Source organism: Amphiura filiformis, chromosome 6 (genome assembly GCF_039555335.1).
Source record: "Amphiura filiformis chromosome 6, Afil_fr2py, whole genome shotgun sequence".
Taxonomy (NCBI): Eukaryota; Metazoa; Echinodermata; class Ophiuroidea; order Amphilepidida; family Amphiuridae; genus Amphiura; species Amphiura filiformis.
This window is the reverse complement of record NC_092633.1, coordinates 32,363,618-32,377,251: the sequence shown is the minus strand read 5'-3', so window position 1 is coordinate 32,377,251 and position 13,634 is coordinate 32,363,618. Positions and strand designations below refer to the sequence as shown.

At 36.0% G+C, this 13,634-nt stretch overlaps 1 protein-coding gene across 1 annotated transcript; it reads left to right on the top strand.

The window, feature by feature from the left end:
- Positions 1–77: 77 nt before the first annotated feature.
- Positions 78–12,002, top strand: LOC140154469 (DNA primase small subunit-like; the record flags this gene model as incomplete). The annotated part of the gene is given in 13 exon segments (XM_072177036.1): positions 78–180; positions 2,225–2,382; positions 3,268–3,374; positions 3,715–3,788; positions 4,087–4,223; positions 6,078–6,136; positions 6,809–6,894; positions 6,897–6,921; positions 7,276–7,378; positions 7,901–8,103; positions 8,865–8,953; positions 9,415–9,513; positions 10,374–12,002. Coding segments are annotated over 13 exon segments (1,263 nt in total), but the record flags the coding sequence as incomplete, so codon positions are not given.
- Between the last annotated feature and the right edge of the window lie 1,632 nt (positions 12,003–13,634).

Here is a 13,634-nt window from a genome sequence, read left to right as displayed (position 1 = left end):
AAATCCTAGATATTTTCGCGCCATATTTTAGAAATGGCGACTGAAGTGCAGAATCAAAACAATGTCAGTGTTGATGAAAATCAACTTACAGTCAAGATGAATTACCCGATCTTTTGCCAGTTTATTACAGACGATTATTTCCATATGCGTTGTATTATCGATGGCTAAATTATGGTGGTGGTAAGCGTACAGTTTTAGTTTAGTAATTAAAAGTAGTCATGGTGTAGTTCGAGTCGAGATATTGGATAAGCTTAATTTTTAATAATACAAAATAGTAATTTAGTCAATGCATGATTGCCATGAATGTCACTGGTTAAGTTACACAGTTTTTGCCAAGCAAAGAATCTCAATCTGAAAAGAAGAACGGCACTTACATTTTCTTGTTTTGAGAGCGTACATCTAATATCTGTATCTGTCGTCGTCAGCAGAATCTCCTCTTGTAGAGGTAGTGCCGTACTATTCTGTCGGTCCGTGCCACGTCACTTCCGGTTGATGATGCGACTCACGGTCGAGTGAAAACATTCGATTTTTGTTGATGATTTCTGTCATTGGTGTTATGTAAATTTCGATCGCAAATAGTCAGTGGAATCAAACAACCGTTTCTAAGTCTTCAGAGTGGAAGAAACTTACTTGTTTTACTGTTTATATACTGACAGACTTAAAATTAAATTCAATGGTCGAGTGTCGTTTTCTCCGAAATTGAGGGTCACTCCAGCAACATCGCTATGTAGCCTCCTTCACAGCCGGTTTCTGTTGTTCACAACAAACCGTGAGCCACATGCAGTTTGGGCCCGAGACTAGAGATAGCCCGGATGTCCGACCAACAGAATTAGCTTACGCTGACTTTCGTATTCGGCGAGGAGGACGATTTCGACCTCCTGGTTTGTTTACAAACAGAGAGGTAGACAAAAACCGCTCCGCTTGTCCAAACACTCAAGTATCAGAAGGATGGTCCACAATAGCGTGATTCACGTAACCTGAATAGGGATTAAAAAGCTGTCACGTAGAACCATGTGCTTCTATTGTCCAATTTGCCATTCAAGATTTCATATGGAAACAGTTCAGACCCAGTACACGATCATGTCAGAAATTAATATTTTGTTCTGGGTCTGATTATTCGGACTATTTTAGAGGCAACATCGCCAACCTGTAAAGAGCATGACTTGGATGGACGTGCAGGTTAAATTGAAAATTTTTTAGTTGCATAATTCTTTGTTGACTTGGTTCTTGAAGGCTTCAATGGTAGCGGCATTTACAGTTGCTGCAGACAAGTTGTTCCATATAGGGATGGTAGATGGAAAAAATGTATACCCATAGCGTCTTGTTTTGTAACGGATCTGGCGAAACTTTTTGTTGTGCCCCCTGGTTTCTCTGGTTTGGTGAACAAGGCGACTTCCCAGTGAAATGTCGACTAGCCCATGCCGGATCTTGTAAAATGTAAAGCATGGATACTTTCTTGATCTTTCGTTGGGTCTCTAATGGTTGCCACTCTAGTTCAGCCAAGATTTTTGTAACAGTACCCTCCTCTCTGCTGTAGTTATTTTTACAGAAAAATGTACATGGTACACAGCGTACCCAGCATACCCTTTTTGTTGTTATTTCGTACACAGCGTACCCTTTTTGTTGTTATTTCAAAAAATTGCAAAATGTTTGTACAGATTTGAGGCTTAACCGATCCATCCTTCTTGGAAGGCCCATTCGTCCACCCGTAGAACAGGAGATTTTTGTGGTCGCCTATTCAATTTAAAATTAAGACATCAGTATATATATGGCCGTGTAAAATTAATATTTTGGTTCTCGTCCCCTCCTCCTCAATTTCTGGGATTTGTCAGATTTTTTTTTTTTTTTAGATTTTCAATTTTTTAGACTTGAATGATTTATGAAATCTTCATACATATAAATAAGTTTATTAGAGAACAAGCATCACTTCCAAGTCTTTTTGTGGTACTCTAGGGGTTTATCCTCAGAATCTCACATTTGAAAAAAAAAAAAAAGGGCCTCATCGCTTCCTCGAGCACTGTTGGAGAAGACCGAAAACTACTGACAATGCTAATTTTACATTGAAAAAAACAAAAACAAAAAAAAACAAACACCTCCCTCCCTCATCAATTCATGAAAATCCTCTGGACGAGAACCAAAACATTAATTTTATACGGCCTATAGCATGTTGGTAACTTATTCATCATTTCATATGATTATGAATGCATTATCTTTGTTTTTCCAGTGACCAAATCATACTTCCATAATCGCGAATTCTCTTTCACACTGAAAGATGATATTTACATCCGATACCAATCATTTGCCGATCAACAAGAAATGGAAAAGGAAATTCAGAAGCGATGTCCTTACAAGATTGATATTGGTGCAGTTTTCACTCACAAGGTACAAATATGTTTTTTTTTTATTGCAGATTCAAACGTTGTGGTAATAAAAAAAGAATAATTTAAAATTAGACTTCAACAGTACCGTAAGGGGTCATTTCGCTTAGTAGGAGCACTCTTGAGGAACTTTTTCGTCATCAGCTGATGTTGTTAGCTCTGATGTTTCTTGTGGAAATGGCTGAAGTCCAACCTGTGATTTTATTTTAGCTAATCATTGTGTTTTATGGGAGGTAGAGCAATCCACAGAGACCCAGATATATGTATTCCAGGCTTAAATTCTGATCAAAATTGAATTTTTGTCTTTCCTTAGCCAATTTCATGGTAAGAATTGATGGTACTGCACTGGTACGCCTATTTAGAGATTTTCTGTATAAAAATAAGATTTTGTCTCATGTCTATTGCATAAAATATGTACATGTAAATTATCCACTTAGTATCTTCCGTTAGTGCTGAATCATGTCGAATTTGACAGCCTTGTCCTGCGATTAGGAAAAAAATGGTAGTAATACTATGCTTCATCTTGTCTTTATCAGTTCGCTTTCATGTTTGCCGTTTGTTACCGTTTTGAATTTTTTGAGTGTTCTGGTGCACTAAATCACTGAATGAGACTTTAATTATATCATGTGAGAGCAGTTGCTTGGAAAAAAACCAGGCTTTATAAACAACAACCAAAGTGGATGTATTTACATTTTGTACGGTACATCATGTTAAAAAGTGCAATGCATTGAAATCTAGGACATCTAAAGACTTAATTAAATCAACCATGGTATATCAGAGAAATTGACACGTGGCTATCGCTAATATACTTGAATACGGTAATCATGAAACTGAACTTGCTTTGAATCATCATCCTTAAAAAAGTATAATTTACAAATTTTTCTTGCAGCCAAAAGACCACAAGACAGTTAAAGCTACCGCATTTCAAGCGCAAGAGAAGGAACTTGTCTTTGATATTGATATGACAGATTACGACGAAGTGAGGACATGCTGCCAGTAAGTAGTGTTTTGGGGTGTGTGTACTTGTGTATTCAATGTTATTTTGGAGCACAATACTTACAAACAATCCCGCAAACAATGCACTAGAATTCAGGAATTTGTTGTGTGTTGCATATTGTTTACTTTGTACTGAAACTAAAACCTCTTTGTTCTATGATGTCCCATACTCCCATACCCACTGGACTATTCAATGTTTCCATATATTGAAGGCATGGGAAAAATGTCAATTTAGATTTTCAGTTATCAAGCTGATCATACGCACTGGGGAATACCCATAAGCTCAACTATTCCAATCATTTGATTTTGAAAATAATTTTCTTTGTACTATCATTTTCAGAGGTGCCGATATATGCAATAAATGTTGGCCATTGATGACCATAGCTATCAAAGTCATGGATACTGCATTAAGAGGTGAGTTTTTACTAATGAACATTAGAAGGAAAACTGATTCATGTCTTGATAGAAATGTAAAGCTGAATTTATACTCCATCACTGAGCGATTGCCAATGAGGTAGTGCGCTCTTTGTTGGGTACCTGACTGGTGCACACAGAGTACAAACATATACTTCTACTGCACAGGACCCACCAGCAGTGGTACTGCACTGGTTATCTTCTGGTACTATACAGTACCAGCAAGTACCTAGTGACTTGGCCACAATAGGAATCTGGTTGTGTATGTTTCTTCTCACTCATGTGTTTTTCATTTCAGATGACTTTGGTTTTGAACACTTACTATGGGTGTACTCAGGTAGACGTGGTGTACATTGTTGGATTGCTGATGAATCAGCAAGGAAGCTATCACAGGCTGCACGTACTGCTGTTGCTGAGTATCTCAGTCTAGTCAAGGTATGTTTCCAGTGGTAATAGAAAAGCACTCTTTGTGTTTATATATTTTTTTAAACCTTAAAGATTTTAGATGGTTTGTTGGTCCTGGGATCAAGATAAATGTAAAACAGAACTCATGTTTTTAAACTGTTCTATCCACTTGCATTTGAACTGTGTTTAGACCAGTGTATGATCATTTTAGTTTTCTGTAATGAGTGTCTTTATTTCAACAACTCTTCCTATACCTTTGTACAGGAGCCAACCGTTGTTAAACCGTGATGAACCCACACTTTTAATGTAGCATATACGCGAACGCGAGCGAAACTACGCGATACGCGAGAGCGCGTAAAATTCGTCATGCCTGGAAGCTTTGTGCGTATGCCAGCTATTACAAGTTGAATTCAGTATTTTTCAGGTAGCGGCTAAACATTGCCGTTTTATTTTGTAGTTTTATTGCTGATATCAAAAGAAAAATCATCGAAGCTTTTGTAAGGCTGAGTGGCAATGATGAACTGACATTCCTCGTAAAATAATTGTGAATTATACGATATTTAGCTTCTTTTACGTTGTTGAAATCGATTCAATCATGTTTCACTGCTACCGTTGTTCATCACAGTTTAACAACTGCGTCCGGCGCGTCTGCGTGGTAAACCACGCAGACGGCGTCCGCATCGTTGTTAAACGGTGATGAACAACGGTGAAACATGATTGAATCCCTAAGTGAAACTCCTTAGCAAAGCTCAAAATGTACAACTAGTCCATTTGGCTTCCTCGAGAAGGCGTACATCCATTATTACTTCAAGCTGTTGTTATGCCCAATGCTGTCGAATGACAAGAATCTTAGTTGTGAATCTTTATCTACAACTGGTAGTACAGTATATAAAACAAATAATGGCTGCTTTGTATGAGAGGCACAGATAAAATGATAGGCCCTTCTTGATCTCAAACCATATAATGAAAGCGCCTCGGATCATAGCATGCTTTTTACATATCGCAGGCCTATAATTTTAACCATGCCCTTCATAGCAGTCAATATTTGTACACCAGCGTAGTCACTTTCAGTGCCTTATTTCACCCATAATAAGATGAGCACTCCATTATAATTACTCTGTGAAGGAGGCCTGGGAAAAGTTCCTTAAACTGTATATTCTCTCATTGTGGATTAGACTTCAAATTTGTCTCTGGACTTAGGGGGCCCGATGTTGGTGGCTTAATCTTCATTCTCAGGGTGATCCTTCCACAGTACTTAGTATTCATTACACAATCAAGACAAATTACCGTATTGGTCCGAGTATAGTCCCACCCGTTTTTTAGGTGAAATTTGTTCACAATTGGGGGGGGGGGGGGGATTATACTCGAATTTCAAAACCAGTTTTTAGGTTTTTTTTTTGGTTTTGGAGTGTCCTTGGACCTACACCTAGATGCTAGGATCATTCATGGTTGACCTAAAAAAAATTCAAGATGTTTTATTTTTAATATGAAAATTGATAATTTGTATTCATGTCATACTCTATTAATGATTTCAAAATGCATTGAATTTGAATGCATCTTGAAATCATTAATAGAGTATGACATGAATACAAATTATCAATTTTCATATTAAAAATACAAAACATCTTGAAATTTTTATTTTTTAAATTTTTTTAGGTCAACCATGAATGATCCTAGCATCTAGGTCTAGGTCCAGGGACACTCCAAAACCGAAAAAAAAACTTAAAATTTTTTTTTGTACAATTTCTGGAATTTTTTCGAGTGGGACTATACTCGGGCGAATACGGTACTATCACAAATTTTAGACATGGTATTTCATATAAGTATACCACTCAACTTCTATTTATTATGCAGATAGATTCTCAATTTGTTTCTGTTCCATAGGGTGGTGAAAACCAAACTAAAAAAGTCAATCTACCACAGCAGTTGCATCCATCGATAGAGTAAGTTTATCTTTATATGATTATTACAAAAGCAATATGTTATGAGATGAGTAGGAGGGTGGCAATTGTTTTGATATATGGTAAACATCATTCAAGATAGATTTGGCCAGTTTAGTAACTACGCTTGATACCATTTACATCAAACTCGTAACTTAGCTGAAAATTTAAAGGGCAAATGAATCAGTCATATAAAATTGATTAGGCATGTTTTGGAAAATAAATTTTGTTGATAACTTTTGGATAGTGAGCAAATGGACTTTGCCTTGGCATTGGATTGCTCCTTTATTCACATCACAACTTGTTTGTTGTCAAGTCAGATCACATAACATACATCTGTAAACCTTAGTTTATTATGTGAGCTATCCAAGTTGTATAATAGACGATGCTTATAATAATTGGTAGTGTACATACCTGCAGTTGAAGGGGTGAGCATCGGTTCGATATTATGTATTATAGAGTAGTGAAACTTCTTGACTTTGCTTTTGTTGTTTTATAGTACCGGTATGTGATATCGATGTTAACCCAATCAATGTTAGGAAGGTGCCAATTATTCGAATGGGGTATAGCACCTTGTAAAGTGACCAAGTATATACAAAGATATGAATATGCCTCGTATACTTAATCTACTTAGTCAGTCATATTCAATTTATACTTCCATTTTTTTATTTGCAGGCGAGCACAAGGAATAGTTGAAGAGTACTTTAAGCAATATGCTCTGATAAACCAAGGACTTGTGGGAAGCAAGGAAGAAAGAGACAAACTTTATCATTGGTTCCAGATGAAAATATCCTTTTTGGTAAAACACAGATGAAAATATTCCAATTTCGAATATATGTTTTATAAGTTTGGATCAATTTGACCAAATTTAAATCGATAAAGGATCAATGCTTTACATAATAGAGGGCAGCATATCAATTTTTAATGGAGATCCGATGATAACACCGTAATAAGTAATCAAAAGAAGGCAGTATACAAGGATTGCTAATGGTGCATCACAGTATGGTCAACGATATAACTAGCCTCTTGCCAAAAGGGTCGCGACCCACAGTTTGGGTACTAGATTCAATCGTTTTTTTCCTTTCGTTGGATTAACTGGTATGAACTAAGGTAGTTGAGAATTCCTTAATAGATTATTTACAGCTGAAAGAAATTCTTGATGAAGAGTTGTCAAAACCGGACAAGAGGACACCAGAACAGAAATGGGAGCGATTTAAGAATTGGGTGACTTCAGAACTGAACAGGGTAATTAGTCAAGTTATCTTTTGTTTTACCCTAACAAAGAAACAAACAATTTTACAAAGAATACCATAAAAACTTGATAGTTAGCATATATGCGTACTATCGAGCACTTTTAAAACATGCAAACATGAAGAGCTCCATCCACAAAAGTGTAAAGGGTTTTGAGCAAATCTTTCGATACACATAGTTATACGAACAATTAAGTAAACCTGCAATGTGGAACCCTATTAGCTCAGTTGGTAAAGCGACAGACTTTAGTACAATTTCATGTTTTCAAAAGCGCTCGATAGTAAGCACATATGCTAACTATCGAGTTTTTATGGTATATACTGGCATGCGATGATGATGAAGTATGAAAAGATTAAAATATGGCTGTAAAAATCCTAAACATCATGTATTATACTAATAATTTTCTTCTTCAATCCTATATTATTTTCTTCAAAATTCCTATATTTTTCAGAATTTTTCTTGTAGCCCTGATTGATATTCATAAACCATACAAGATGTTATTTTTTATCTTTCAAGGGTCACGCTGCAAAGTGCAAACATCTAGTAACAGAAGTGATGTTTCAGTACTGCTACCCTCGCCTTGATGTCAACGTGAGCACAGGAGTCAACCATTTACTCAAGAGTCCATTCTGTATCCATCCAAAGACTGGAAGAGTGTGTGTACCTATTGATCCTAATAATGCCGATGACTTTGATCCAATGATTGTACCTGATATCAGGTGGGTGATTGATTATGTAATGTATTTAAGCAGGATATTGATGATTGGTTGGTCTAAAGAAGAGTTGTGCTTTATCATTTTGTAGATATGTGAATACTTTTTTTAATCCTGTAGAGGTTGTCAGCCTTTCACCATCTCGCTGGTAAATCGATATGATTGCATTCCCAATATTGTCATGGGTGGGAATCTGTGTAATCTTCTCTAGGTTATCATGTGATTTTCTTTAGTAGTTGAAGATATTATATTGATTCACCCACCAGATGGCTGAAAATAATGTTCTACTGATATGATATAAACCTCTATTGGTCAAGAGCCAATTATTATCTATTGCCTTATATTATTTGCATGTATGCAATTTTATCCAACTTATTATCAGAGACAAGTGGATATTCCAAATAAACTTAAAGCTATGACACAGGAATTAAACACTTGTTTGCCTGATATCTATAATTTGCGAGTTGAAAGTGCTGCTTTTATTAGACTTGATAATGGCTGGTGCTTCTTTCTTGTGACATTGTCTGATGTGCTCATTTGTAGTTTATTAGCAGGCGATGTATAATATAAGTAATCTGCATTTTAGCCATCTCTGCCTCTGTCTATCCAATCCAAGCACACTGGGTATGAGAACATTGGAAATTTGAAGAAATCATGAGCAAAAGTTGAAATTATTTCAAGAACAATTATTACTTGTCACCCATATAATGTTGAGCATCGAATGATACAAATATTTCATAAATTCCAGATATGTATTCTTTTTTCAGTCAATTATGCAGAGAAATTGATGAGTACGATAGAACACACACTGCAAGCAATGATGAGAACCAACCTCCAAACAAGAAGAGACTCAGTGGTAAGCTAATTATACAGGTCATAGGTCATATTTGCCAGCTTAATCATGTGTCCCTCCTTTCTTGTATAGACTCCTGCACTGCCAGTATGATTCCACTTGGGTCTTTTTTCAAAAACAAACCATCTGCCAATAACAGCATCACAAATGCTTTTTTATTGGCTAAAATCTTTCCAATCTTTCAGTTACGTCAAGCGTGACTTAAAACAAAAATATGTTAATCAGCTACTTAATATTCATGAGTTTTGACCATAGTCACATGCAGTAATTGTAATATGAACTTTGTTGAATTCAGATGTACACAGGAAATGTTCTTGAACTTAACTGTTTCATACTAGATCTCTTTTACTTAAAACAGCACCCTGCTGATGCTGTTTTATGAAATCAATGAAATAATCATATTACTATTCTGACTGATAAGCAGGATGTGTATTTATCTAAATGTTCTTTCATTTACTACCCAGATTACAAGAAAACTAGCATGCGTCTTAGTGTTGAAGTATTTGAGACATTTGTAACTAATCTTGAGAAGACATGGAAAGGCAAACTTCTGGAACAAAGTGGTAAGTTAGCTTGTGTATGTTCTTTTTGGTTTCCTGCAGAGAGCTAATGCGCAAAATTTTGCACTTGATATAACACAATGTGGCACAAAATACAATGATATGCCAAAAATGTTATATTAATAACATTTAATTCTTATATATTGCAAAATGTCATTGTTGTAGTCACATAACATATCTAAGTACTTTACAATCATTAAAAGCATGTATACAAAGGTAACAAAATTAATATTATAAATTTTATGGTTAAAAACACACACTGCACTGATAGATGAAATTTACAACCTGCTTGATACTAAATCCTACACTTGTTTGTAAGCATGATATAGTTAATGTGCAAATTTGATATTTTCACATTCTTATGCTGTTGGTATTTGCATATAGACTAGAGCAAATTCACAGAGCTTGACATAAAAACTTAGGAAAATTTAGAGAAGGTTGCATGGGCCAAGCTCCAGGAAACAAGTCCATGATGTGTTGAAATTAATTATTTATAGAAATCCAAATAAATCTGTAGAAAATGTAACAGAATTACTGTAATTTAGTTCTTAGCATATTTTATATCTTTATTATAATTTGGTTCACCTCAAGTTCGGAAGTGACGTCAATGCTTTTTCGCGGTTGCGCTGCAGGCGTGCCAACAAACCGCCTCTGTACGTGTGTGTGTACACTCAGCGTGTTTAACTTGCCGCGCACGATTCGATACTGAGGCGAGCAAAATACGCACATACGTCACTACCAAACTTGAGATGAACCAAAATATAGTGCTTGCATTAATATTGGCTGCAAATCAATTTAGGCCAGTTTTAAAGTTTTTGTACTATGCACATTTTTTTGATAATGTTTTTGTTATCTTTTCACAGATCAAAAGATGGAGTTATAATATTGATTCAGCTTCCAGGACTCGAAAAATTGATGGGCACATAGATGGTAGAGACATGTGGATGCAAGGACTCAATTTCATTGATGGGCACATAGATGGTTGAGACATGTGTATGCAGAGACTCTATTTCATCGATGGGCACATAGATGGTATACCATTTTCCACCCTGATGTGGCAGTAACATCAATGCAAATTTCATTGGGCGCAACTTTAAATTGCTAGCGTTAAGCCCAAAGTGCTGGCGTGCTGCGCAAAAACACCAGCACACGAAAAAGCTACCTCGGAGTGAAAAATGGTATAGAGACATGTGGATGCAGGGACTCTATTTTATTGATGGGCACATAGATGGTTGAGACATGTGGATGCAGAGACTTAATTTTGTCGCATTTTACGTAAATTAAAATTGATTCACCCAAGTACAAACCGATCTGGTGAGAATCAAGTAAGAATTCATTGATTTTGTGTACTTGCTGAATGTCCACTGGGTTTGAATTTAGGAGAATGAATTTTGTTTTTTGCAAACCAAGCTTATACCAGAATCATTGTAAGAATTGAGTCCCCATTTCATATTGAATCTGAATCCCTGGATGGTAGATTGTACATGGATGTAGACATCAAGTCCATCTATACACACTATAAAGCAAATAGGACATACAGCTGCTACAAAAAAAAAATTTGCACATTTTCTCACAGAATGAACTTGTATTGTGTAACTTATGTGCAGGGTTACATACAAAAGGCAACGGAAACTGCACCTCGTCTGATGGCGGTGTGTGCAACCAAGTATCTGCAGAGCTTAACATTGATTGAGGGGGTACTTGCAGTCAATTTTACATCTTAAACCAGTACAGGGTGTTTCTGAAAGATTGGTATCAGAGCTAGTTTGGTTTCCTCTGCTTACTTGCAAGGATATATCCAAATTGGAACTCAGAAACTTCAAGTATGAGATTTTACCAATAGTATCCTTTTCAAACCATCAAATTTACTTATTTTGTTCAAGAAATACAGGGATTTGCCCAAAATGATGCTGGTTTTTGCCCATGGATGATAAAGCATTATGTAGTGAGCTTTTAAAACTGGGTCCGGGTGATTTGTGGGTTAGTGATCCATGGACAAAAATCTTTTGCATGCATTTTGGGGGTAATGCTGTATTTTCTAAGCCATAAGCAAATTTGATGTTTTAAAAAGGATACTGTTTTTGCCCATTTTTAGTGTAAAATCCACATGTTTTCCTGTTTTCCAGCATGTCAAACCATATAAAGCATTGTTAACGTCATATTTTGCAGAGAACTTGCTGGGGGAATTGCAGCACATCTTGGCTAGATGAGGCCCAATGTGAAAATTCTTTAGGGGATTGACCTCTGATTTTAGAGCTGTAAGGGCAGTACAACTTTTTTTTTTTTGCCTTATGAGACAGATATCAAACTTTATATGATGGACATCAATATCATGTTGGTAGTTGAAAGAAAGTATCATTGACCTTTGGTGGTCATTTCTGGGGAACTGATATTTTGAGATGTCCATCTATTTTCCATTAGTTTTTACATTATTATGTCAATTTATTTACTTGAAATAAATATAACTATGAACTGAAATGTTGTCAAGCCTTGTTTGTCAGTGAAAACCATTTTGCATGATGAAAAAGCCTGTTTTCCACAATAAATTCAGCTATAGGCAAAATATCTAATTCTCGATCCGAGAGCCAACTTGGGTACGCACAGATATTTAATACACAAAGCCCACAAGCTTACGGAGCAAGCACAGCTTTTGAAAATTGACCAATAATGATCTTAGGTCGTGTGATCGTGTTGTTCCATGGAAAGTATGCAGATGCAGAAGGTACATCCTCTCATGATCAAGAATTGGATATTTTGTTGATAATAGGAGTTGACGATCTAGTTATTTTGCGAGAGTGAAAAAACTGATGCTACTACATGGTGAATTTGCAGCACATCTTAGCTACATGTAGCCCAAAGTGAAAATCATGTATACAATTTATGAGATGTTACAGCAAAAGGTAACGTAACTTGGCCACATGATTTGAAAAATGCATCATTCTGTCTTGGTAATAATGAATATTTGCAATCCATAGGGAACAATCAATTATGTCCTAAAAACATGTTATTTTGACCCACTTCCTGTTTTGTTACAGGCTGGAGTCGGCTATGAAATTAAACTAGTTGCGGTTTATGTGCATCAATCTTTCGGGGGGTTCCCTGTTTGTACCACCTCATTATTTGTGGATAGCTAGAGTGGAAATGCTTGTTGCATTTTAGTTTGGGACAAAAAGTAGCTCTGGTTTGAAGTTCATAGCTGGCAACTTGCAAATATGGGACATCTACATAGACCATTCATGTAATTGGGACCTACAGTTGATGGGGTGAACATTGATATCACATACTATAAGGTCAAGAAATCACATGCTACCATTCTTGACCTTGTCCGCACGTCAGAAAGGTGCCAATTATGGAAATGGTCCATATTTAATGAAATACCAGGCCTGTTTCTCTGTTGGCTGATAAATGCACATATCTATGGTCCATTTGGCTTCCTTGAGAGAGCAATGTCAGTACTTTGCGATGTACTGCTTTTGATAGAGCGTAAACACGCCAGTTCTTAAGAGTCAACGCAAGCAATTGAATACTACACACACTGACATCACTCGAGAGGAGACCAATGAAGACGATTTGAAGCAAGAGTTCAGATGCACAAAATGATGATGGAAATAAATTCCACCTGCTTGTGTCACCATCAAAATATGCAAAGTAATCCCCAGTAATCAAGTCAAACAATTTAATCTTTGACACTAAACTTCACACAGATCTTCCACATGGAAACAAAAACAACTTCCACACATTTATGTTGTTCATATTGACTTGTTTTATTTACCATGACATGGTATATTCAAAACACATACATATAGCAGTGAGTGGGGTTAATATCATATGTATAGCTTCTACACATTATTGACGGTATTTATTGTACAAAATCTAAGCAAATTAAAGCAGGAGGGTATTTACAATATTCATTTACAATACATACAGCTGTAGATACAAAAGAAAATAATTTAAGTTGTTTGTACTGTACAAATTTGCAATAAAAATATATTAGCTGCTAGGTAAAAAAACAAAAATGCAAAAATAATGCCTGCAAGGAGGTTTGGCATCCTAGGATTTCTACACTAATCCTTTTCAGTACCTGATCTGAAATCTTCAAATTAGTTCAGAAAATCAAATCATGA